The sequence below is a fragment of the Falco punctatus genome, assembly GCF_963210335.1.
Source record: "Falco punctatus genome assembly, chromosome: Z".
Classification (NCBI taxonomy): Eukaryota; Metazoa; Chordata; class Aves; order Falconiformes; family Falconidae; genus Falco; species Falco punctatus.
This window is the reverse complement of record NC_137586.1, coordinates 6197199-6221536: the sequence shown is the minus strand read 5'-3', so window position 1 is coordinate 6221536 and position 24338 is coordinate 6197199. Positions and strand designations below refer to the sequence as shown.

Sequence of the window (24338 nt, the reverse complement as noted above, 5' to 3'; positions counted from 1 at the left end):
TCTTCCATTGAGTGATTCATTTCCTTCTCTGATGGGGGAAAAATGAGGGGGGAGGGGGGGAAGAGGAAAAGAGAATGCCTGGAAAACCTGATAGCTTAGGACTTGGCAGTCAAGGCTGAGCTGTGAGGGCAGAGCCATTTGAGGAGGTGTCATGAAGAGGTTTCAGGCAGCTCGGGGATGCACACACAGCTACTGGCATTTGGTTTCACCCTTAATAGTACCATCTCCTCAGCACTGGCTGAGGGTTGTTAAACATTCATGAGTTTCTTAAAGGCTTTTGGAAAGAAAGTGCTAGAAAGGAGCAGTAACATGCTGATCTTTTTACTAGCCTGCGTCAGCGAGGGGATATTAAATAATTAAATAAATTTAAGCCATTTTTTGCACAGAAGGTGGTTAAGATTAGCAGCCTCTGCATGCTGGGAGATTGCCACCTTTCCCACGGCTGGTACTTTTAGGCCTAGGAAAAATAAAACAGAACCAAACGGCAAGGTTGACTCCCAAGAAAAAAAAAAAAAAAATGCATGAAAGCACTGTTTGTTCCATGTTGTAGCCCCTGTGTGGGATTAGTAGCATCTTTTTATGGCCCCAGATGGAAGTGTAACCTCGTAAAGACATCTCCGTACACAATATGTTCTCTAACCTCTGCCTATGAAAAGGCTCACGCAAAAATTAAACAATCATGTAGAAGTGACTCTTCTTGTGAAAATACAGATTCTCAAAGGGCTATCCTCCCAAATCCTGCTTCCCGACACCCTATGTTATAATTTCCTTTTTGTGCACAGCCCCAGAGTGATGATGCAGATGGGTTTCATCAGCTGAACATCACCGTAGGTGAAGCTCCAGGGGGGTACTTCACCCTGGGACATTGGAATCAACAGAACAAGAGTAGTTTTAACTGAGTTAAAATGAGCATAACAAGCATATATAAGTAACGAGAACACATTTTTGGGATGTTTACTCACACACACCCAGATGCACACACTTAAAAGGGTCAGAACTACAGCTTGTAAACACCAGGCATCTTTGGGGAATATATTTTCCAGTTTGAAATTTGGGGTCCAGAATGGAATTGAGCTAAAAATTGCCAAAGATTGCCTTGGAATAATTTTCAAACCTTATCTCACATGAAGACCTGGTTTTAATTCCCATCTCTAATTAGCATTTAAGTGTTTGTCTAAACCGGGAACATTTCATCTGAGAGAGTGAGAAACCCCTTTCTTCTGCAACTCCTGTTTAGGAGTTTTTACCTCACATCAGAAGGTTCAAGGCTTTGATCTGTAAAAAGCAGAAAAGAAATGTAAAATAGCTCTCTGGCACGGCGGGTGATGGTTGGGCTATTAGCTGTTAAGGGCAGATGCAGGTGTCTCACCCTCATTTTTCATAGCAAATTTGACAGCTCTTGAAACAATCCTGAGACAGACTGGAGGGGGGGGAGGGAAATCATTGGATGGGAAATGCGTTTCCACACTACTCTTCCAAATGGTGTTCGGTATTTCCTATCGCAGAACAGAAAGCCTTTCAAGTCAATTAACACTTCTTCCTTTTTTTTCTTTTTCTCAAATACATTTTTAATACTTGCTTTATTTATATCCAACTCATTAATTTCCACATACTGAACTCAGAACACAACAGAAAACTTCACTTACAGGGACTGACTCTAACTTGATTTACACCAGACCAGAGGGAGAAAACAAAACCAAAGTAATTGTTGCTATAATAAATGCAATGTTAGGTGTAAAAAACTGCAACAAAATCCTTTTTTTTTAAGCAAGAGCAAAGCCAATGAAAGCCAGCTTTGTGGTGTGGCTGCAGAATAAGTCTTTTTGTAACTGGGCTGCTTGCTGGAGAGATTGCTTCTATGGGTGCTATTTTAATGTTTTCTAAACACGGGATTAAGTCTATACCAGCCACAGGAGCACAGGTGCATATTAATTGAGTTCCTTTTACCCAGCTTATGATTTTTATGCAGCATTGTTTCCTTCAGCTTTCTTTTTTCATTAATATTTTAGAAGAAAGTCACTTCACTATGATATTCAGATTCCAGGGAGATCATTCCTAAAATATTTAAAGTGAATAATGCGAGTTTCCAGAAATAGTGATAAATATAACCTCGGCCTCCTGACCACATAATACCTGCAGGTGGGGAAATATACTGGAGGCATTTTAAAGATTCACATGCCAGACTGACCCCATTTTTTATATCAAGAAAGAGAGACAAACAAGGACAAAGCCATCAGAGGGTTGTCTGATGTATTCTCCTGGCCACAGTGAAAGTCTTTACAATCTTTTTCTGAGAGAGTGTCTGCTAAGAATGAAATCCTCTCCGTGACATTGGGCTAGAAATATAATCTCTCTGTGCTTAAGTTTTGCATCACAAGTTGGCGATAACTAGATCATACTGGGAAATGTGCATTTATTTATTTTTTTCTTAGAATGAGAAGAAAATAATAAACTTTTTCAGACATTACCTGTTCTGGATGATCTTCAAAGACATTTCAAAATACAGCTTTTCTTTATCAGAAAACCTCTCTTCCTTGCTTCTTCCCCTGAAGAGAAAGAAAAGAAAATAAAGAGAATATTTTATGTGCTAGTGGTACTTTTTGTGTTCTCTTACATTTCTCTCTCATGGGCTTTTACTGTAACTCTCCCCACACACCTTTTACCTGATCACAGTGAAATCCAATGTATCAGAGTCACAAATGAAAGTTTCAGAGATGAGTCACCATCCACCCAAGAGGGTTTAAAGCCATGGAGCAGAGCTTGTTCCCTCTGGGGTATGCAGACTCTCAAGTAGCATCCTGAGATCTGAGCCTCACAAACTTTCCTAATGGGGATCATAGACCATGTCCTTGCACCCGTTCTGGTCTACATAAGAGAATGACATGATATCGGACTGTGGAAATGGTATAGAGGACAAACAAATAACCTGCTTTAAAATTACCTTTAAAAGCAAAAGAAAGTAAATATTATGTTCTGGTAGATTTTCTTTCCCTGTGGCTAACTAAAAAGTGGTTGACTGAAACCTGTTCAGTTCTATAGTGTGTTCAGAGAATCAAGTGGTTAAAGACAAATAATTAATTCCCTTTATCCTTCTCCTTATCAATGTTTCTCCAGTTTTTGATCCTTTCTGGTTTTTGATGACTTTTCTTGTTGCTGGGCTCTGGCTCAGTTTTACCAGCTGCAGGTGTGAGACCGTGTGAAACCAGTAATGAACACATCTTTGGCTTGTGACTATATGGAGTATTTTGCACTCAGCAACATCTCATTTGGCTGAATAAATAAAAACCTCTAAACAAACATCCTTTCCAAAGGCAAAGTGCTTCTTGGACCCGGCACTTACTGCACTTAAAATATGCATCAGCGTGGCTTGAGGTATATATGATTAGATGCTACATGGGGAGCCTTATTGTTTTATACTTACTGCAGCAGCAGCAGTGGAGCACGGAGTACATGAAATTTAGATAATTGTGGATGGGAACCAAGTAATTTTAGTTACAGCTATTCCCTTATCCATAAGTGAATCTATGTTATTTTCTTGTTTTGTTTGCAACAGTAACTTTAAAGAGAGCATAGCTGGGACTGCTACGTTCCCCTTCCGCTCCTGTTTGAACATGCCAGTATATCCCATTGATAGGAAAATATGGGTCACTCTTCTCATGTAACATGAGGTTGACAAATGACCAGATACATACATAAATCGTTTAAATGACTAACGAAAGCTCATTTTAAACTCTCAACTGACATCCTCATTACTGCTGTTCAACAACGCAAGGCTATTCATGCAATCTGGCTCACAGACCATTGTTTGAAAACCATCAAAACCACAGACAGTCGCACGCTGAGATACAATAACTGTCAAGTCTATAGTGCATATTTCCTAGAATTGTTTAATGCTGGCACAGTGTGTGTGCCAAAGACACATAATCAAACAGGCAGTGCTCTTCATTGTGGCCATCCCATCAGGGTTTGAAAATTGCTCAAATGCGACCCAGTAGCAGCAAATGCCAAAATGGGGACACATTAGGGCTTTGGATAGACGCTACCTAGCAGAAAGAAAATAAGTATAGCATTATGTCAGAAGGTTTTTGATCCATTTATAGAAAAAGTCACCATTGTCTGTCAATAACATAAATTTCTAATACGCGAGATTGAAGGCAAGTCTCACACTTCAAGTTTAAAAGAGCAGATGGAGGTCAGCCAAAAATATCAATTATTGTCACAAGTGCCCCAAGGTGTCTTGGTCAGGATTTTGTGGAGTATTTCAATGGTTAAAACCCACTGGCATCTGGTGTTACTGGGTGGTATGAGCAGATCTACTTGGGTTTTGCACACAGTTTGGTGTCTCTGGTTCATTTGTCCAGGACATATTAATGATCAGTCCCAGAACATCTGAGCCCTCACACAGCTGGGATAAAGGACAGAGCACCATTCATTCCACTCTTCTTTCTAAGACTGTCCTTTTTGTAATATATTCAAGTAAAAATTGAAAAAAATGATACATTTACTTATCCAGTCTGTGCAAAATCTAAGACAAAGGAGGTAGGAGCATGTGAGCATGCTTTCCTGAACAGCCGTGTTGACTAATAGGCTCCAGAGGTTTTTAGGATCCCTGGAAGAGAAGGAGCACATAGGGAGCAGGGATGAGAACTTTTTGGCAACAGGACTATGTTCCTGGGCTATATATTTCTCTACCTGAAAATACCGACGGGACATAAATGGAGATGCTGCTATTTGGATAGATTTTTCCCTGGGAGGAAAAATGTATTCAATAAGGCTGCCAGATATGCAGGAATCTGGGACACATGCACAGCATGTGTGAAAAACATCTCTGCACATTCACAGTTAGCCTGACACATCTGGGAAATGTCAGACTTTCTGAACAAACGATCTCTGCATCATGGATGTCTTGGGTTGACTGAACACAGAGAGAAGATGTAGGTAGTGAGTGTCACACAGCTTCAAACCATCGGATTCACTGAGCATCCTATGAATGAGCATACGTTTTTTTCTGGTATTAAAAATGGCACTTGGTGAGTCAAGAGATATTTTGTGATACTGTGTGCAGTCCTCAAGTGGGACATACCTGACCAAGATCCTTACTCAGCACAAATACAACTTCATCCAGCCCTTCTCAGCCTTTCCTCTCATTCAGCCTGTTTCATCTTGTGTGATGTCAGAAACAAGAACTATTTACATCAGCATTGAGATTCTCCACAAAGTTGCTGTTTTGAACACCATTGATCTAATACCATAGCAAAAGTGACCTCCAAGGATGTGGACCAAGCTCCCTCTGACAGGGATATTACAGAGGCGTGGGACTGAAATTGGAGAAGTTACTATTAGTATAAACTGGTAAATCAATTAACAAAAAGTAGTTTCCTTGCAGTGGATAGGTTTAATTCTTTTAATAAAGAAAATAGCTAACTTCCCCCTGAAAAGTGATTGGTAAATGGAAGTAATAAGAAGTAAATGTATGTTTCCTGAGTTACTCACCTAGGCAGAAATAGGTCAGAAGCTAAAATCATAGTGTCTGGAGCAGTGTTTCTCAGCCTTTTAAATCCAAGAGCCTTCTAGCTCCCCCAAAAATTAAAACACCCACTAACCATCCCAGTAACAATGCCAAACTTTATTTTCCATTTACAGCTGAATAAGAGCTGTGTTAACCTTTGTATATAATTGAATGGCTGAAGAAATAGGACTTCTATGTACAACTGCAAGATACGGTAAACCAGTTACTGAAAGGCAGAAATGATGGAAAGGGATTTTCTCTCTCATGTGGTGCGGCAGCTCTCTAGGAATAATCAGCACAGACATCTTGTTGGAAATGTGGATATTCTTTCCTTACATAAAGAACTACTGGGGAGGGTTCTTAATGGAAAACAAAAACCAAAAGCACTAAAAACAAAAACAAAAAAAGAGAGAGCATACACACATAGTAGTTTGAAGCCTTTCAGATAATTCAAAATATACTGGAACACAAGTATATATTGTTATAGGGGGCGAGAAATTAAAGTGCCTGTTCACCCATGTGTAGACGTGGTTAATAATTCATACTTGCTCCACACCATTCTTGCAGTGAGATGTGATTTATTAATATTTATAAAATACTTTACAATCATTGGGTTTCCAGAGCTATAGTATAAATAAATCCAAGTGATGATGGAGATTACTATTGTTAATTTTCTACTGATGCTTTCTGTGTATGAGCTCAAGACACTTTGGAAATTTTAATCTCAAACTGAAATGTTAAGTGTATCATCTGATGTTGGCATTATTACACATGATTTGACCATAGTTTAGAGGGCACCAGAAAAACAGATGCAATTCCAAAAAGCTGAAATGACTCTTATTAACAAGGCAGTCCCAATGCATGACAAACCTCTGTACAGAGCTGTGATAGGATGTTGACAACATGACAGTAAACTTATTTTTTCACTAAACTGTACTGTATCTCATTAAACTTCATAACTGATGCTATCCAGGACAAGAAGTTGAAGATGCTTGTGAAATTCTGCTGTGGACCTCCAAAGGAAAATATATGACAGGACGTGCTATTTTCAGCAATTCTTTTTTCTTTTTCTTTTTTTTTTTTTCTTTTTTTTTTTTTTTTTCAAATTTTTCCTTTATATATCATAGACTGAAAGAGGAGCTTGTAATTCACCAGTAACACATGATTTTTTTTTAAATAGTTAATGAAATCCTTAGTGTTACCATCTTGGAATAAAAAAATATGAATAAGATAGATAATAAAAATAGTAAGAGGAGTTGTCATTGGCTGGATTTCCTAAAGGCTTGTGTGGTACAGCTCTGCATGACTGCACAGGTGTCTGTGTGCTTGTTGGTTTACCTTCTGCTCCAGTAACTTATAAATCAATTTGAAAAAAATTAACCATATTTGACAAATGAGTGGGCACCTTAAACACACAAGGTTTTAAGAAGGTTCATCAGAAGAGGTGAGCAGGGAGAAGCCAGAAATCCTGCCAGTATTCCGGCTGAATTTCAGGCTACGCTGCGAGCTTTGCTTTTCATCAACGTCAGAAAATGCACATGAGGAACAACACCAAAAATACCCTTGCGTTCAAGGAAAAAAATGAATTCATATATCCATTTTTGGAAGGGAAGAATTAAAGAAATTAATTACCAACACCAAATAACACCAGAAAGTATAACTTTGAGACAGTAAACCTCCTTAGCTCTTATCCTCCCTCACGGACAGCTGTTTTGTTTTGTTTTGCTTTGTAAATTGGTGTGAAAAGTTGAAGTCAAGAAGGATGCAGAATAAAGGGATTTGAGGTGAATTCAATACCAATAAATTGAGTGTTCACGGGAGCGTTCTAGGAGGTGGAGGTCAACAGGAACCAAATACCCCATGCCTATGCCAAGAAATGAATCAAACTTTAAAAGCAGGGAGGCTGCATGTTAATTGTTCACGATTAAAGGCCCTTTAACTATTCTCACTACCAAATGATGTCCAAGAACTACATAGGGAAAATGCTGACTGGAACAAGCTGGTAAATGTTCTGTAGATCAGTAACATACAAGGTCATATTCCAGTGCCTATGAATATTTCCCAGCTCACCTCAACTTCTGTTACAGACAAAGACATGGCTTATTAACATATTTTAAAATTAATCTAGCATTCATTTATCTTGATGGCAATTTGCTTGTTTTTGACTGTTTTTGTTACCTTGAACGAAAAAGAGCAAAATAGGAGGATGGGAAAAAACCCCAAGATGTTAGGAAATCAAGATTTTGACATTCCTGCCACCACCATGACAATCCTTCACGGGAAGTGTGATTGCATTCCCTTCCCCTCCTTTGAAGCCTGGGTTTGCAGATGGGAAAAAGATAAGTATTATGGATTATGACCAGACACACTCAGAATACAAACTCGTTCTATATAAATGAAGCTGGACTGTCCTCCTGAAAATAAAATGTAAATCAGGAGCTTTAGCACATTCTCCACAATCCTAGGAATCCAGTGCTGGGAATACACTAGCAGAGTGGTCTAAGCAATGCTGCTGAAATCACTGGGTAGTACCAGTTTAAAGCATTCCCAAAGATGATGAAAAGTGAGCCAGGATTGTGCAGAACTAATATTTGACTCAGCTTTATTATGTGATGTCTCAGACTGAGATCCCTTGTTGGCATTTAATCAAGATTATTGAATATTTTGGACGCAACAAAATTAAGCTGAAATTTGAATGTCCTAAGAGATCTGATTCCATATAATTATTTGTATCAGCAACGAAGAGAATAAAATATATATTAGGGTGGTTTGGGATTATAACATCATAGTCTGCTTGGATAAGGTGATGAGAAAGCTGAATTTTCTCTGCATTTTTCGATTTATTGTTAATTATTATGATGTTTTGCTCTAATAAATCGTATTCACGCTCAGAATTTTCAAATGGATGCCAATTTTCTATAATAATTTATCAGAAAATGTGCAAAACTGCTTCATGGAGAAAAATGATAAAACTATTTAGAAAAGATTTATTGCACTGCTCATGGTGTAGCATCTATGACTTAAGATCATTAGCATTTTGCCTTCCTGCTCCCAGATACGACAATACGTGCGGGCAGATTTAGAAGTGGGTATTTAGCAGCCAAGGATTATAAACCACATAGATCATTTCATGAAAGGCTGTTTTCCATGAAAAAAAAATAAATAAAAAGAATGCTGAAACCCATCTCTTTTTCTCCCAAAATTCTCTTGCATATTCTCACATTTAAGTGCTTACCATAACAGCAGTGGACAGACAGACTAACACATATGGGTGCACAATGGAACCCCATCATGCAAAATCCCATAGGGAAACTGTTCCTTAGCCATCTGATGGGGCTGGAGACATGATTTGTAAATAATATTTTATCACCAACATCAACCCCATAAAAAAGGTGGATCAAGATATAACTACAACCACATGAAGACGTTAAGGAAATAATGATAATAATGTCATTGATAACAGTGAAGTCCTGATGCTCCTGCTCAATATTCACTCATATTTTACTCAGAGAGGAAAAATAAGTAGAAAAAAAAATTCTAAATAAATTTAGGAAAAAAAGGGTCAACTTGTGATAAAGATTTTAGGCTGAAATAGAGAAGAAAATGGTGGATTTTTCTATGCAGGAGACTTTGCACATCTTTCTGACCTTTACAGGCACAAAGCTCAGATGAAACACATCCGTACAGCGCTGCCCCACTTTGCATCCAGGTACAAAAACATGCAAAGTTCCCGGTGGATTTTCCTCACTTAATATATTTCCTGCGCCTAATGTACTTAATATATACTGTATTTTCTGTGCCTGAGAAATGAAACCTGTGGTTCCTAACCAATTTTTGTACTCCTTCAAAGCTGTGTCACCTCTACCCAGTGCCCACTTGTGGCCAATCTCTGTCACTTCAGACAGGTGACAAACACACTGACCTCAAAACACACCCAGTCAAAGGAAAGCTTTCGAAAGGGCGCTTGCCTAAAGCACCTTAATTCCTTTCATACTGATGCCAATAGCAAACCACCTATTTAGCTGAGTGAAAACAGAATTAAACCACTTATCAAACCCTTATTATAGGAGCACAAAATATTTAGCCAACATCATCTACTACCAAGTGTTTGGTTTAGCATGTTGGCTGAGCTGCAGGAAGTATTCTAATGAAATTATTGTCATTTGAGAAACAACCCACTCTCTGGAAGCTTGCCTGGATGATTTGATCTCAATCCAACATAACTTGGATTTTTTTAATTTTATTTTATTTTAAACTGAAACATACAGTAATGCAAATACGTTAACTAACACTATCTTATAGAAACCTGCTGCTGTGCTAAGATATTCCAGGCTGTGCAAGAATTTTCATTTTAAATCCATAGAAAAAAGCAACAATTTTTGGCCCTTTTACCTGAAATTATCATAGTAATGAAAGTCCCAGTTTCTCAGCTGAGAGTTGAAGTGTAGCCTTTGTGCCCAGCAAGATTTAAGCCTTTGTATTACAGTGTTTTTGACTCACCATATGTTTAGAATATCACAAAAACCAGAATCACCTTGGCAACATTATTTTTACTGCTCCAGTGAGATAATGGCTTTATGTAACTGCTAGTACTGGTCAGTCCCTTAATTGCAGCACAGACCTGATAAAAATGAAGCACATGTTTATAGCAGGCAGCAGCATCCTTACAAAGTACTCCTGATCTTCATTTGTGGATCTAATTATTTATGGTGGTGTCTTTAGGAGGATGCTAAAATCCCAATAATGCATTTTGAAACTTTGACAGAACTCTATGGTAGAAATAACACACCCAAAATCAAGACATATGAAATGGAGGGTAACAAAATTCTGCTTCTATACCTGAAATTTAGAAATCAAAATTCAAGTACCAAAATCCCTGCCCTACTCCCTTGGCGGGTGTTACATTTTAATCACTTTCATGGTAGTATTAATGTGGCATATGCCCAGGCTTCTAGGAAACGAACATTGGGAGCCATCTCAGATGCATAAATTTGGACCTATGAATGGATGAACTCCGCCTCACAGCACCTGAATCCTGAATTCAGAGTTATCTCCACTTACCAACCTAATCTGATTTTCTCAATACATTTCAAGAAAGACCAAGCACTTTTAGGTGCCTCAATACAGAAGAATATGCCAGCCTAAGACGGGTGTTTAACTCAGAGTTTTAAGCAGGCCACTAAATCACAAAATAAGCAGGATCTCATACACTCCCCTTGAACATTGCTTTCTGCTGACTAGCTCAATAATTTATCAGTGCTGGCCTTTAAATCCCGTTGTTCATCTCCCAGCACTGCTTACACTTTGATTAAAGAATTTAGAAATGCACTTTGGGTACTTGATTTAGCAGACTGGAAGTAAAATCTTCTCACAAATATCTTCAGCTTTTGTTTATATGTGTGGAGGATAGTTCTGATGTGAGGTGTTCATGGGTATGGATGTGCATGTGTGCTTTTATGTAAGTTATTTACCTCCATCAACTGGTAGAACTTGAAGAAGTGTGTCAACACATGCGTAGCTTTTTTTTATTCCTTTTTTTTTTCTTTTCCTTTTTGTCCTTATTAACTAGGATGTATGAGTTACGGCAGGAAATAGGCAGAAAAAATAATTGAAGCAGATTTCTCTATAACATATCTGGCTTTTTGTAATAAAATGAAAATATTTCATAAAATCATATCAAATCAGGTTATAAAATTTAAATCCAAGCCCCATGTAATTTAGGTTCTCATATTCGTTAACAATACTACAGATGCCACCAAGCGATACAGAAATATATTAATGCCACTTAAAAAACAACAACAAAACACACACAAAACTGTTAGCTAGTGTAAGTAGGAGGCTCCTCAAGGCATTTTTAAGCAGGAACAAATAAAGTTTCTATATATCTTCTTTCTTTTAGTGCTTAGCAAGATATCTTGTGTTCTCAGAGACAACACCATGGGATGATGCGTGCCTTGACTGATTTGGTGTAGGAGTGCACCTGTCTTTCTGGAAATTATAGCAGTTTCCATTAATTTTCTGTTATCCTGCTCAATGCAGATGACTTCATGCAACCTGTTGAAGGTTTCTCCAAATACTGAAGAGAAAGATTTTATAAGAGCTTAAGCAATTTGAATGCCCCCATACAGGTTTTGAACAAAAGCTATGTAAAGATAAATGCATTTTGGACAACTTCAGCTTTATCACTTCTTTCTGCCTTCAGTGTATGAAGCTGAAAATGCACCTACAGCACTAGAAGATCCATTATAAACTCAACTATATTCCAGATTTGATAGTTGAAAACTAGTGTGAAAAAATAGGGATGGTATGTAGTAAAAGCAATACTGTCCTTCTGAACAATGGCATAAAAAACTAAGGTATGTAATGTCAAGGACGGAAAAAGATATTCATAATAAGCTTCCACCATTATCTTGCATTTCAAATTGTCATTTAACCATATTTTTAGCTAAATTTCTAACAAGCCCAATTAGAAGACATCAGTATTTGTAAAAAAAAAAAAAAACACCCCCCCTTCATAATTTCTTCATTTTCTTTAATATTTAAACACATTTCCAAGCACAGTATTACTTAGGGCCCAAAGGCTGCGTTTCTTAGGCAGTTGGAGGCAATCAAGTTAAAACTGCCGCAGCCTAGCCCTCCTCCATGTGCTGGCAGATTTTGAGTGTTAAACTGGCAGAAAATTCATCATTTTGCTGTTCTTGTTTTGCTGGGTGACATTTCTGCTCCACAGGTTTAGCTGAGGTGGTCCGGTTCACAAAGAGGGTCACTGGGTATCAGTTCTGCACAAAGCAGGAGGTAATTACCATTGCTTTAAGCCCTGGCTGGTCATGTAGGAACATGGGGAATATTACTGCCATAAAGAAAGACTGTCCAGACAAAGTCCTGGTAAATATAAAGACAGATTTTGCTGATTCCATGGCAAACATCAGCCAGCTCAGTTTTTAAAAAAGAAAAACAAACAAAAAAACCCACCTCAACAAACAAACAAACAAACAAACAAAACAAAAACAAAAAAAGGAAGAAAGGAAAAGAAAAAGAGGTTTTTTTTTCCCCAAACCTTTAAATTCTGTTACGTTGGTTGTTGGTTTTTTTTTTTTAAGTTTCCGTCAAAGCTACCTTCAAGGGAACAAGAAAACAATTCTTCAGTGTTGACTACATAAAACTTGATCTGGAAAGAAGGAAAACATGCATTTTAATAATCAAAATTAATATTTTCTGTCCAGAAGTTACAGATCTAGTTGATGCATTAATTTTATATATCAATAACCTTGTATGTTTGTAATTTTTTTATATTATGGTCTGCAAAAATTATTTATGTTTTTAAATTCAGATATGTCAGATAGCTCTAGAGTGTATTTTTTCTGCTATGTTTAATCAGAGGAAAAGCCTCACTGAGCATGGTATAGCCATGGGAAACCTTCAAGACACCCATTTACTGCTCTTAACAATAATTTTTAAATCCTTTCTTTTTTTTCACATAGGTTTTCCTAATTTAAATGGTTTTTAAGTCATCAAGAGTTGATTAAACCTGAATATCCCAGCTTAATTTGTATTTTGTAAAATAAATAAATAAATAAATTATCTTGCTGTGTTATGATATTGTTGTGTGTTGTGTATGTATTTATGGGATTTCGGGGCGGGGGGGGGGGGGGGGGGGTAATAGCAGAGAGCATCCTTGTTCAGAATGACTTGGGAGGTGACCTTTTTTGACTATTGGCTTGACCTCTGAGAAAAGTGATCAATTCAATGACTCTCCTGGTTTTATTTTACAATTGAATTTGAAAAAGCCCTAGAAAATATGGTTTAGAGAAGATTCCAGAAATATCCCTCAAGCTTAAATTGCACAGTGCTTCATTTTGTAATTTCTATGCTCAGATGAGAAAACCAGGACTAAGGTAAAACAAACGTAACTGGAGAAAACCTGCAGAGTGACCCAGAGCCCATGTGGAACATAATGTCCTTCCTAAAAGTTCAAGATCCATTCAAGTAAATGAGTAACTGCTTTAAACATTTTTCTCTGTTGAGGATGGCCTTTTATCCCCCCCAAAAAATGAGCTTGCTCAATGCATTGCTTCTTCTAGACTCTGTAGCACTCATTTCCACTGCAAACTCAAAGGTTACTCGTGCCTCTTCCTGATGGCTCATAGAACTGAACTTCTATCACATCCCAGAGCAGCTGCCACAATTCTCTCAAATTTGTTTTTACATTTGCAAGGCAACAGAACACACATAGACATCTCTAACATAGTCTAGTGATGAAAATATGGCAGTAATAATTTTGTTGACTGCGCTGGTCCCATGCTACTTTACTGTGTCACACACAGCGCTCAACATTCATCCAACAAACTGCTGTGAGAAACGTCAAATAGCTTGCTGTCTTTGGAGTGGGGAATTACAGATTTTTCTATCACGATTCCTTTAGACAGAAATCTTCTAAATTTGCGTTGCAGAATATGTAGCCCAAAGTGACAAAGCAAGGCATATATATATGAAACCTACCTGTAAAATGTATGTATCTAACATATCTCGGCATACTGAGGGTGTTACCTGGCTTTGTATTTCTTCAGGACAAACCCAACTACTCAGAAGCAGTGTCCTGGTGCTGTTTGGACATTGGCGTGGGTCAGGAATCATCCTGTGCAAATATTTCACAACTGGTGCGTTATGGTGGGGTTGTGTTTGTCTCATGTATTCTTAGGAACAACTACCTGCCCAAGGAGTCCTCATGCTGTTGGGATGTCCCAAGGTGTCCTGCAGGGTTTCTAGCTGCTGCTATGGAAAGGTTAGGGCTTCTTCATTGCGCCATACCTGCCAGCTCTCTGTGGGTCCTGCAAATGCCTTTGGGTCACTCAAGAGGCAAGAAAAGCCCACATTTAGCTAATAAAATCAAGCCCTAGCAGTCCAAATGCTTTTTCTACAGATAATATCCAGAGATAGTCTGCAAACTTTTATGGCATTTATAAAATACCCTTTCAACCATCAGAGAAGAAAGGGAAATCCATTTGTGTTTCTCTAGGTTTCTCAGGAAGATGCCAGGCAACTTAGCCTGGATGTTGTGGATGCAAAAGCTTACAGGCCCAAAAAAGCTTTCTAGAACAAATTAATGAAAGAGGTTTGAGGATCACTGAATTCATGAAAACAACTTCTGTGTCAGGAAGTTAAGTTTCAGATGAATGGTGTCTGAGACCCTACACAACATACCCGAGTATGTTTTAGTTCTCTTTCCTAGGATTCTGCTTTGGCCTCAGCAGGAAACAGGTATTTCGTTGGCAGCAGTATAAAATGTATATTTTTCTGTATTGTAAAACTTCAGTTAAGATAAAGTAATAGGATGTATACCAAAACAATAATCTGTTTTCCTCCTATAAAAGCAGGGAAACCCATTACAGATGTTAGTTATGTTATCTTAGTCATTGCGAGTGCTTGAACTCAGAAATCTAACCAAATAATATCCCACAAAAAATACTATTAATTGATCAGAATGAAATAGATCCTTATCCCTTTCAAGTTATTATTTTCTAAACACAAAAGCATTTTATTTCTAGGTAAATAGTACTCATACTTCTTTCAAATTCAGGCATTGTTTTGCAGTCGGCAACACAGCCGCCCCCTGTGAAAGCTGTGGAGAGAAATGATCTATTAAGCTGGGACAGTTCTTAGTAGGGCAACACATAGTGCTTTATCTTGTCTAAATATAAGTGACTTAAATGTAAAGACCTTTACCAATTCCCTTGGAAGACTGGCCTGCCGTGAAACGTGTCTCGCCATTGGAACTTAGCCAAATATTGAACTGCTATTTACCTCTTTCTATTACTGCTGATTAATGTACATAGCCAAAGCCATCCCGGTAGACTCCTCTCTCTCTCTGGCCCACTTTTATTACAGAGATTAGAACTCTCTAAGATAAGTCACATGCAAGTACTCCACCAAGTGCCAATAGCCTGCTCATCCTCACCGTGAACTGTTATGCATTTGCACATGCTTAGTACTTCTTTTAGGTAAAAATGGCCAGATAAATGTTGTACATTTAATTTAAACTAATTTTCCTGGCTTTCTCTAAAATGAAAGTAAATATTCTGGCTTGTACATTCAAGAAAACAGTAATTGAAAGATACCAAAAGGAGGGTTGTGATTGAAAATACATGCAGTGGGTGTAACCAGTAATACCATCAAGAGCATAGTGTCTCTTCTTTTCCTCTGGTGACACAATGATGTAGAGAAAACTATTTTTTTTGCCCACCCTAGCTTTTCTTCAGATGCAGGTTGTGTGATAGATAGGGACAGGTCAAATTCTGGAGTTTGAACAGAGTCTGTTGTTTGATTATACATGTGTGTCTCTGAGATTATTGAGGATGTATAGAGTATATATTTTCCAGTGAGAGAGCAGTCACATTGTGCCTGCCCTGCTTCACAAGATGAAAAGAATACATATAGCTCCAAAATGGTAGAAAGCATTTTATATTACTCTAGCATTTTGCCATTTTGTGCAGGAAAAAGTGTCGAGGAGACTTGTCATCACACTGCTGTTCGATCAGCACAGCTGCGGGGTGGTTGGGGAAGGACATATGCCTCCAGATGCCTTCCCAGTGGTGCTGATGCTCCTGCTGCTGCTCACACCCACCCCAGGGGAATGGACCAACTGCAGCCCAGAGAGCTGTGATGGATGAAACAAGGGGAATTCCTCCTGAGGGCTTCAGCTCTGTTAGTGTCCATTCCCTATGTGAGACCCACAGGTGACCATGGGCCCAACAGCAGCTTTGTAAGGCAGAACCTGAGGTTTAGCGCTCAGCATCAATGCAACACTACTGGTGATTGACACGGCACCGAACAAATATCTGGGGCTGCAATTTATATGGTATCTGGAAGGTGTTGTCCAAGGAGGACAGTCCACTTCAGTATCAGGCTGAGGATTAGCACAGACACCTGTGTATCCGTGAAGTTATTGACACTGGTTTATGTCCATAGTATATTTACATCCATAGTATACCAAGGGCTTTTAACAGTGGTCTTCAAACCTGTTCTTAACTTACAAAACCTGACACAAGGTGGACAGTCTGCAAGCCACTCAGACCTCTTTAGCCATGAAATGTGAAGATCCTTTTGTGTCTTAGTGTGTCTTTTCCTCTCTTGTCTATTTGAATCACTGTGATTCCCTGTAAGGATTTTTATCACTCAGTGGCAAGTGTATTAAAAAGTCTTTGTCAGGTGAAAGAACTGATATGGTACTGACTGCTCTCAAATATCTCAGCAGTCCCTGGAGGTCTATCCTGGCTCAGAAGTTTTATCACAGCAATATTTTACAGCTTCTATAACTTAAGTCTTTCTGAAGTTAATTGTTGGCAGGTATAGCATATTCTCCTAGGCTTTGTGGTTTCATCTATTTTTCTTCTCATCTTTCATCCACATCATGGTAATCAACTTCACACAGGTCGAAGAACTCTTCAAAGTCCTCCTTTGAACAACTGCCTCCTTAAAGACATCCCTGCTGTATTCTCTGATAACTTGGATCTCATCCAATTTTGCTAGATAAAGACTTCGGCGTAGTTTGTGAACACCTTATTAACTAAACAGGAGAACAGAAACAGGTTCTTACATTTTTCACTAACATCTGGTCTGAGAACAGTGGGAGGCAAAAAGCCAGCAGCAAATGATTTGCATGTACTGGTTGCAAACTGGTAGCTGCTGTCCCAGAGGAAACTACGTATTTGAAGTACCATTTAAAATCTTCAGCAGGGAGCTATCACACCATCTTTTGTGTTAGTTATGAGGCATATAAATTAGGAGTTTGCTACTATCCTTCCAAATCACAGAGCTGAGCATCCTACCTTTACCCCAACTGTTCAGTTGAAACCAGCTGCTCTCAGTTTCTGAAGCATACATGATACAGGGAGTCAGCAGATGCCACAGAGAGATTTGTTCTCCTAAGTATCCAAAGAAGATTCAGTGAGGGGGCAACTTATTCCATAGTCACCTGTAGTCAGCTTCTCAGAAACCTGAAGCATAGCACAGGGAAGGAAATCCAAACTTCCCACTGACTTAAGTGAGTTTTGGTATTGGTTCTTCCTGTTAAATTTTCCATTCTGTGCTGTGTTTTCCATACTTTTTTTTCATTAAAATGTGTTCCCAAACTGTCTTGAAAATTCACATTCCTCTGACCTTTTCCCTTATTTTCTAGGCCAACCAAACTGCATCATTCACAGGATGAAGCAAACTATCATTAATTTCTATAGCTCTTAATATCATCCATCTTGTCTTAATAGCCTCCATCAAACTTCTATGGCGTGTGAACTTGAATCAAATCTCTGGAGCTTGTCTTGTTCCTTTTTGCCATTATATCTGCTCTCAATCCCCTTCTAGAAGACATTAAGACACATGTGGAGAATGGTGTAAGGCATCCCAGGTTCACTTGATTTTCATACATTCACTCATACTCTATTCTCCTTTACTGTTACTGCCTACCCTTCCCATTGGTAATAGTCTGTTTATTCTGTCTTCCTTAAATTGTCTTTTGCTTTGGGTTATGGCTTTTGTAAGTTTTCAGGGACAGAAACCTCACCTTCCTCTGTGTGACTGAGGTATATTCATCATCATGTGATAACGTGTAATTCTTTTCTGGAGACGGTTGTGAATCAACTGTAAGGGTTTCCATTGCCTTCAGAAGAGCTGCCCACTTACACTGACTGAATACCTTAAGTGTTCAAGCTTATTCATTCAACGTCCTAGCACAAGACTAATCAACATCCTGTGATTAGTCAGCAGTGGAGGCAAAGTCAGTTTGCAGGAGCTGTCAGCTTCTTCTTCAGAAAGCTGAGTGACTTTGCAAAACTTTATAATTAAAAATATTACTCATTCTCCTCAGTAATTCTCCCACTAATTTAATGGGAGATTTATGAAGAAGGCAATAGATGCAGTGTCTTTAGTTTGTTAAAAGGAATCAAGGCCATCATTTACATCACGGAGAATGATGCAATAGAACAAGTGAAATAAAAATGAAAAAGTGAGTTTGTCTGGATGGAGCTCAAGATGGAGAGGTTAGTCTTGATTTTTGAGGTTGTGGAGAAACTAATGGAAGAAACAGCTGAGGAATCTCTGTCAGGGTTGGAAGAGGACGAATAATGTCACAACCATCATTTACAAAACAAATCTTGAATCTAGAACTTCTATCCTTATTTATTCTTTCCAGGACCAGGAATTCCAAACTACCTTGTTTTCAGAACACATCAAGAGCAAATAAATATTCACTTTTGTCCACTGAATTTCATAGATGTGAAATAGACTGCCTTCTTCTTGTATGACTTGTACTTAAATTATAAAGCTAAAATGATATTGTTTACTGTTATATAAATAAAGGTAATATAATAGTAATATAAAAGACTTGCTTTACTTTACCCTCCTAACATCATTCTTTAATGGGAATTCTGTTCCAACTGCAGCCATGAAAACTAATGGCTTTTGAGCTTGGCCATATAGTTGTTGAAACAATTGTACATCTAAAAGCACTGTAAAAAAAATGATGCATGACAAAGTGCAAGAATGGAAAAATCTCATTGTCACATTAATTATCTATTGACAGAAGATATACAGTAGGTGATGCAATGGCTTCAGATGTTCTTGTCTTTATTACCTCTTGGGGGAAAGGTTCAGATCATGAAATGAGTTTGGTGCTCTTGAGTGGACATTTGTCCTCATCACAAAACAACCTCATAATTCAGAGCGATGTAACAAAATTGGAGAGCTCAAATTGAGGAGGCTTAGAACCAGGAGCATCAGGGAGTGATAAATCAGGCTAGAGGTGCAGGGCAATGCCGCTTGGGGTGACTTTCACAGCATCTGTGAGACAATGCCATCCCCATTACAAATCATTTTGCCAGGCAGACATCCTAAGGAGCTCCATATACTTGAAGGAACAGATCAAGCTGGAAATAGTACTAAAAAGGCAGTGGATCAGACCTGGTCAAAGACACTATTCTGTTCAGCTGGTATTCCGTTTTGATATTGAGATTTTATGAGAAAAGAGTTTCTAATATTTTGTTAAAGTCACATTCTGTAATTTTGCCTTTCTTCTGTTAATTTTCAGGGATTTTTTTTCAGAATAATAAACAATGAGCAGCACGCACGATGCACACTTATATAAATAAGAGTCCCTGAGGGGGTTGTCTAAGTATGGCTAATGACTCTAAGTATACTTAATTGAATTACATTAGCATAATTGTCTACATTAGACATCCATCTTTCAATTGCTAGTACAAATTCAGGCAAACACTGGTGCATTCCTATATCCAACTATAAACTTTGTGTGGTTTATATGACATGAAATGATGTTCATCACAAAGTGATCGGTTGAATTTTTAGTATGTCTGTATCACCTTCTGAGGTGGCTGCAGCAGGTACCTTTCTTTACTGTCTCTAAAAGGTGGCCCACAAGGAGCCGGTCCACAGAGAGGAACATTCAGCTTGGGAAAAGATGCTGACACAGTTGTAGGGTGTAAATTCTCGCTATGAGACACTAAACTCTGCTGAGATCCATCTTTTGCTTGTTGCATGATTTTTTCTATCTGTCATGATACAAGATGGGCTCAAATACCTAAGAAAGGCTAAGAATGGTAGGTATATAGACTATATATGAGAGACATACAACTGTACATATTCATGTTTTTATATATTGTTTATATATATAGTATATATTATATAATACATACAGTGGACACAAGGAGAATTCCTTCTTTTCATTCTACGTATGTGTTCTTAACACTCAGTCTCAAAATATACATTTGTTTGTGTGAGTAAAAAAAATGATTCTCAATTGTTTGTAAAGAGATCAGACCACTAATATAGTTCCTGAACTGACAACCTGAGGGAACACAGAAGGTTTCTGTGCTGAAGTCCCAAGGCCTGTATGAAAATCCATAAAAAAGGAAAACTTAAGTACTGCAATATTCCACCTTAATTTGCAGCCTCTCCCAGATTACTTCTCAACTCGATAGAACATGTGATTCGCCAGAACTGGGAAGGAGAATAATTAGCTGCAATGTATTATGCATTTGCAAGAGACGCCATGGATACAATTGTAAAATGTTATTTTGTTTTATTTTATTTATTAGCTGGCTTAAATTAGAATCCTGGAGGAAAGTGAATTATGATCCAGCTGCAATAGTCTGACAGTGGATTAAGTTATAGCTGCCACCTTCATGGGACTATAGGCAACACAGCAAAACAAAGTGATCAGTTTCCTTTTGCAAATCTTCCAGACATGATTATATGAGAGACTAGTCGGAGATGGAAAAGTCTTTAGACACATTGCTGCTGGGTTTTAATTCTGTCAGCTAGTTTTGACAGCTAAATACAATCTTCTGTGATGGAATCATAATGATTAATTAGGTAAGCAGCTGCACCCAGGCTCTTGTGCAGTTATGACTTATGTTATCCTCACTGACTATAACCTCCATCAGCTCTGCTCAATTAACTGAGGTTAAGCATTATAGAGTATTGAGGAACTGGGTGATGGTAAATCAATATGACTTTCCCAATTTAAAAATAAAGGATGGTTAGGTGTTTCAGAGACAAGATTCAATGCCAAGCATTTACAGCACCATTCTCTGTCATAGATATTGGGTGGACGAGTCATTAAAGATGAGTTTTATCACATCTGAATTCAGCCATCCAAAAGTCAGGATTATAGACCAAGTTGCTTTTTACAGAGTGACTGGCAAGAGGCAGCCATTGCAGGGGGTGATTCACTCTACGCTAACCGTCCAAGACAGACAGGACAAATCACCGACCAGAGGAACCTCTCTCTTCGTATTAACCAGAGACTCTCAATGACTAAACATGCTCAGGTTTTATATGGTGAAAGTGGAGTGACAGAAATATGGACCTATCTGCCCAATACATATTCAGATGCCTGAAATCGTTCATGGAAGATGTAGCGGAAGATCCTCAGAGTGTGTGATGCCTCATTCTTGAAGAAACAAACCTAGTGCAAATATCTTTCAAAATGTGGCATGTAGAGGCTGGTTGTGGAGACACTCAGAACATGGAAATGTCATAGGCTTGGTGCACCTAAAAATACAACTAGGTAAGCTGTGTCTGTGCTAGTAATTTGAACATACTCAGGCAGGCACCTGAGCACATATATACTGTTAAATTGTTAAAATGATCCCTAGCTTGGTTTCAGATCACAGCAGGCTGTCACTTTTGTAACCAGCTGCTGAGCATGGTGCAGAACCTAGCGTAGTTCAGGGACCACTTCCAACAGCAATTAGTGTGCGGTAACCCTGCTGTGAAGTCTGAGAGTTTAATAGTATGGAAAGACGTTGCTCCATGCCAGATGACCTTAATGTCAGAGAATGGGCATGCTTAATATATGAAGCCATTTAAGGCTTAACCTCAGACTGTATCTGTGCCCTCTTCTGCAAGCTTTTCTGTATTACAAACTGCCTTGGAGCAAGGTACCCCTGAAACTATGGAACCAAGCCAGTGTTGATACAGTATGTCCCTCAGCGGGTGAAATGACATAATAACCAATACTAAATGGTTTTCAATTGACTCAAAGCTTAGGCATCTGCCTGAAAAAGGCCAATGAGCATCCCTCAAGGTTTCTCAAGATAGTAATTTCTATGGTCTCTTATGCATGGAACGACTGCTTCATTCCCCTCTATGCAGTGTGCAGTATTGGAACAGTCACAGATGTTTCCCCCTGATATTTATTGTCTCATAGCTGCCATCTGTTCAGTGCAGCCTCCTGTTGTCTCTCCACCAATACTTAGCTCATAAACTCTTTGGACAAACACATCTCTTTGTCTCTAGGATGCTTGACCTAAAATCTGTGACAGTACAGGTTAAATAACAGTAATTACAATACTGTAAATGCAGACTTCAACTGTTGGAGGCAGGAAACAGAATATTTACCTTAAATGTGTGCATGTGTTTGCATTCCTCTGAAATAACCTTTCCAAAACATAAATCTAGACACATATTAATGAACTATATACATTAAAGTAGTACTTTTGTAGAGAATTTTTGACAAGCCAAAAGAATTTCACTGAATTTTGTTCAATGAAAGGGAAAGTGGAGAACAAAACATAAGATTGTAATGAAATTAAATTCATGAAACCATAAACTTTTTGAGTTTAACAGAGCAAGACAAATCGACTGCCCCCCAAATCATCCAAAATATAATTAGATGAAACCCTACAAAATAGTGAAAGGGAAGTGAAAAAATGAACGTTAACTAACAAGCATACATATTTTTCTAATGATATTAACTGTCATTCCAGAACAAACACAAATGACACTAACTACTAGTATGGTTTCATGGAAATCACAATCTTTATTTTTTGACAAAATGTATGCATGTTTCAATTGTAAAATTTATAAATAAAGTCAATAGTAAAAGAAGCCTGGGGAAAAAAGTCGATGAGACTATACTTCATGGCAGCTTTAAAAATGGGTATTTAAAAGATCTGTCCAACTGCTTGATCAAATGGCTCACTTGGATGGTCAAGGCCTGTGAAATATGGTGGCTGACCTGATGCAATTCTCTAGTAAGCAGAGGGCTGAATTCTATATTGCATATGTTACTACAGGCTGGGACAGAGCTTCGCTGCTCTGGGAAGCATCAGACAGACAGTGCCTTTGTGCGCTCCTTGGTGGGATGCAGGACAGTGGCCAATGCTGAAACCCTGACACAGGCTGCTCAGAGAGGTGGTCAATGCCCCATCCCTGGCAACATTCAAGGTCAGGTTTTATGGGGGTCGGAGCAACCTGATCTAGATGAAGAAGCTTATTGCAGGGGGTTTGGACTAGATGGCATTAAAATGTACTTTCCCACCCAAACTGTTCTATGATTCTAATGCACTGCATGTCTGTAGGATATGGCACCTCTGCCAGCCAGTCCTGGTGAGTGAGCAGAGGAGACAGAGCAGTAAGAAACCCGGGAGCCTCTGGATGGCTGGTGCATGACTTGTGCTATGCTTGCTAACCCTTCCTGCTAAATGAAAAAGAAACAATGAGGATAGGGCTCTCCTGGGTCAAATCTGGGAGCCCCCAGCATTCCCTTTGGGCCTGGTTCACACATACATTTGCACACAGATACGCACATGTGTGCTGAGTGCAGTCTAACCCTAAATCTACACGTGAATGCAAAGCTGAAGGTCAAATCCTAAAGTCCTTGAACAGTCAAAATGTCCATTGATATCAATGTTATTAATTCCTGGGATGGTGCAATGTTCCATGCATGTAGAGAGGAGGCAATAAGTGCATCCCTTGTCCTACAGCTGGTGGAAGCTGGTTCTGCCTTGGATGCTGGCTTAACTCCTAGTGTTCAAAGACCAGCCAGGGACCACAGGTGAAAATACACAGTATTTTCTCCACTCAGATTTGCAGATAAGGGATGAAAGGGTGTGCTAAGTAACTTTATCTATAATACAGAGGAGCCACGGGGCAACCATGAATTGGGCCTTCAGGGAGCTACTTCTGGATGAGGGCTGAAGGGAAGGAACTCCAGGACCTAGTCTGGAAGATGCTGTGTCAATGCTGTCTTTTTTAACTGTTACTGATTACTGTGGTCAGCTCCTGATGGGTGGCTCATGGGGAACTGCCATCAGGTTGTACTTTCTTTTTTTTTCTTCAGAGATCCTTTCAGTTTCCGCCACAGACTATCCTTCCTTTTCATCTTCTTCTCTACCATAGGCAGTGAGGACTCTTTCCTTCGGATTTCCCTCACTAGTCCATGAAAGACATCATCAATGTAGAAGCGGAGGGCAGCTGAAGTCTCAAAAAAGGAACAGGAGTATTCTCTGGCTAAGCTCATTCCTTCTTCGGTCGAGAC

General features: G+C 38.7%; 1 protein-coding gene across 1 annotated transcript in view; it reads right to left on the bottom strand.

The window, feature by feature from the left end:
• RIT2 (Ras like without CAAX 2) overlaps positions 1-24338 on the bottom strand; it is a 246437-nt gene that overhangs the window by 14396 nt on the left and 207703 nt on the right. The window contains exon 5 of the mRNA XM_080370921.1: positions 1-24338. This exon is cut by the window's left edge and continues 14396 nt beyond it. Within this exon, the coding sequence (XP_080227047.1) occupies positions 24111-24338 (228 nt within the window). The 3' untranslated portion in view covers positions 1-24110.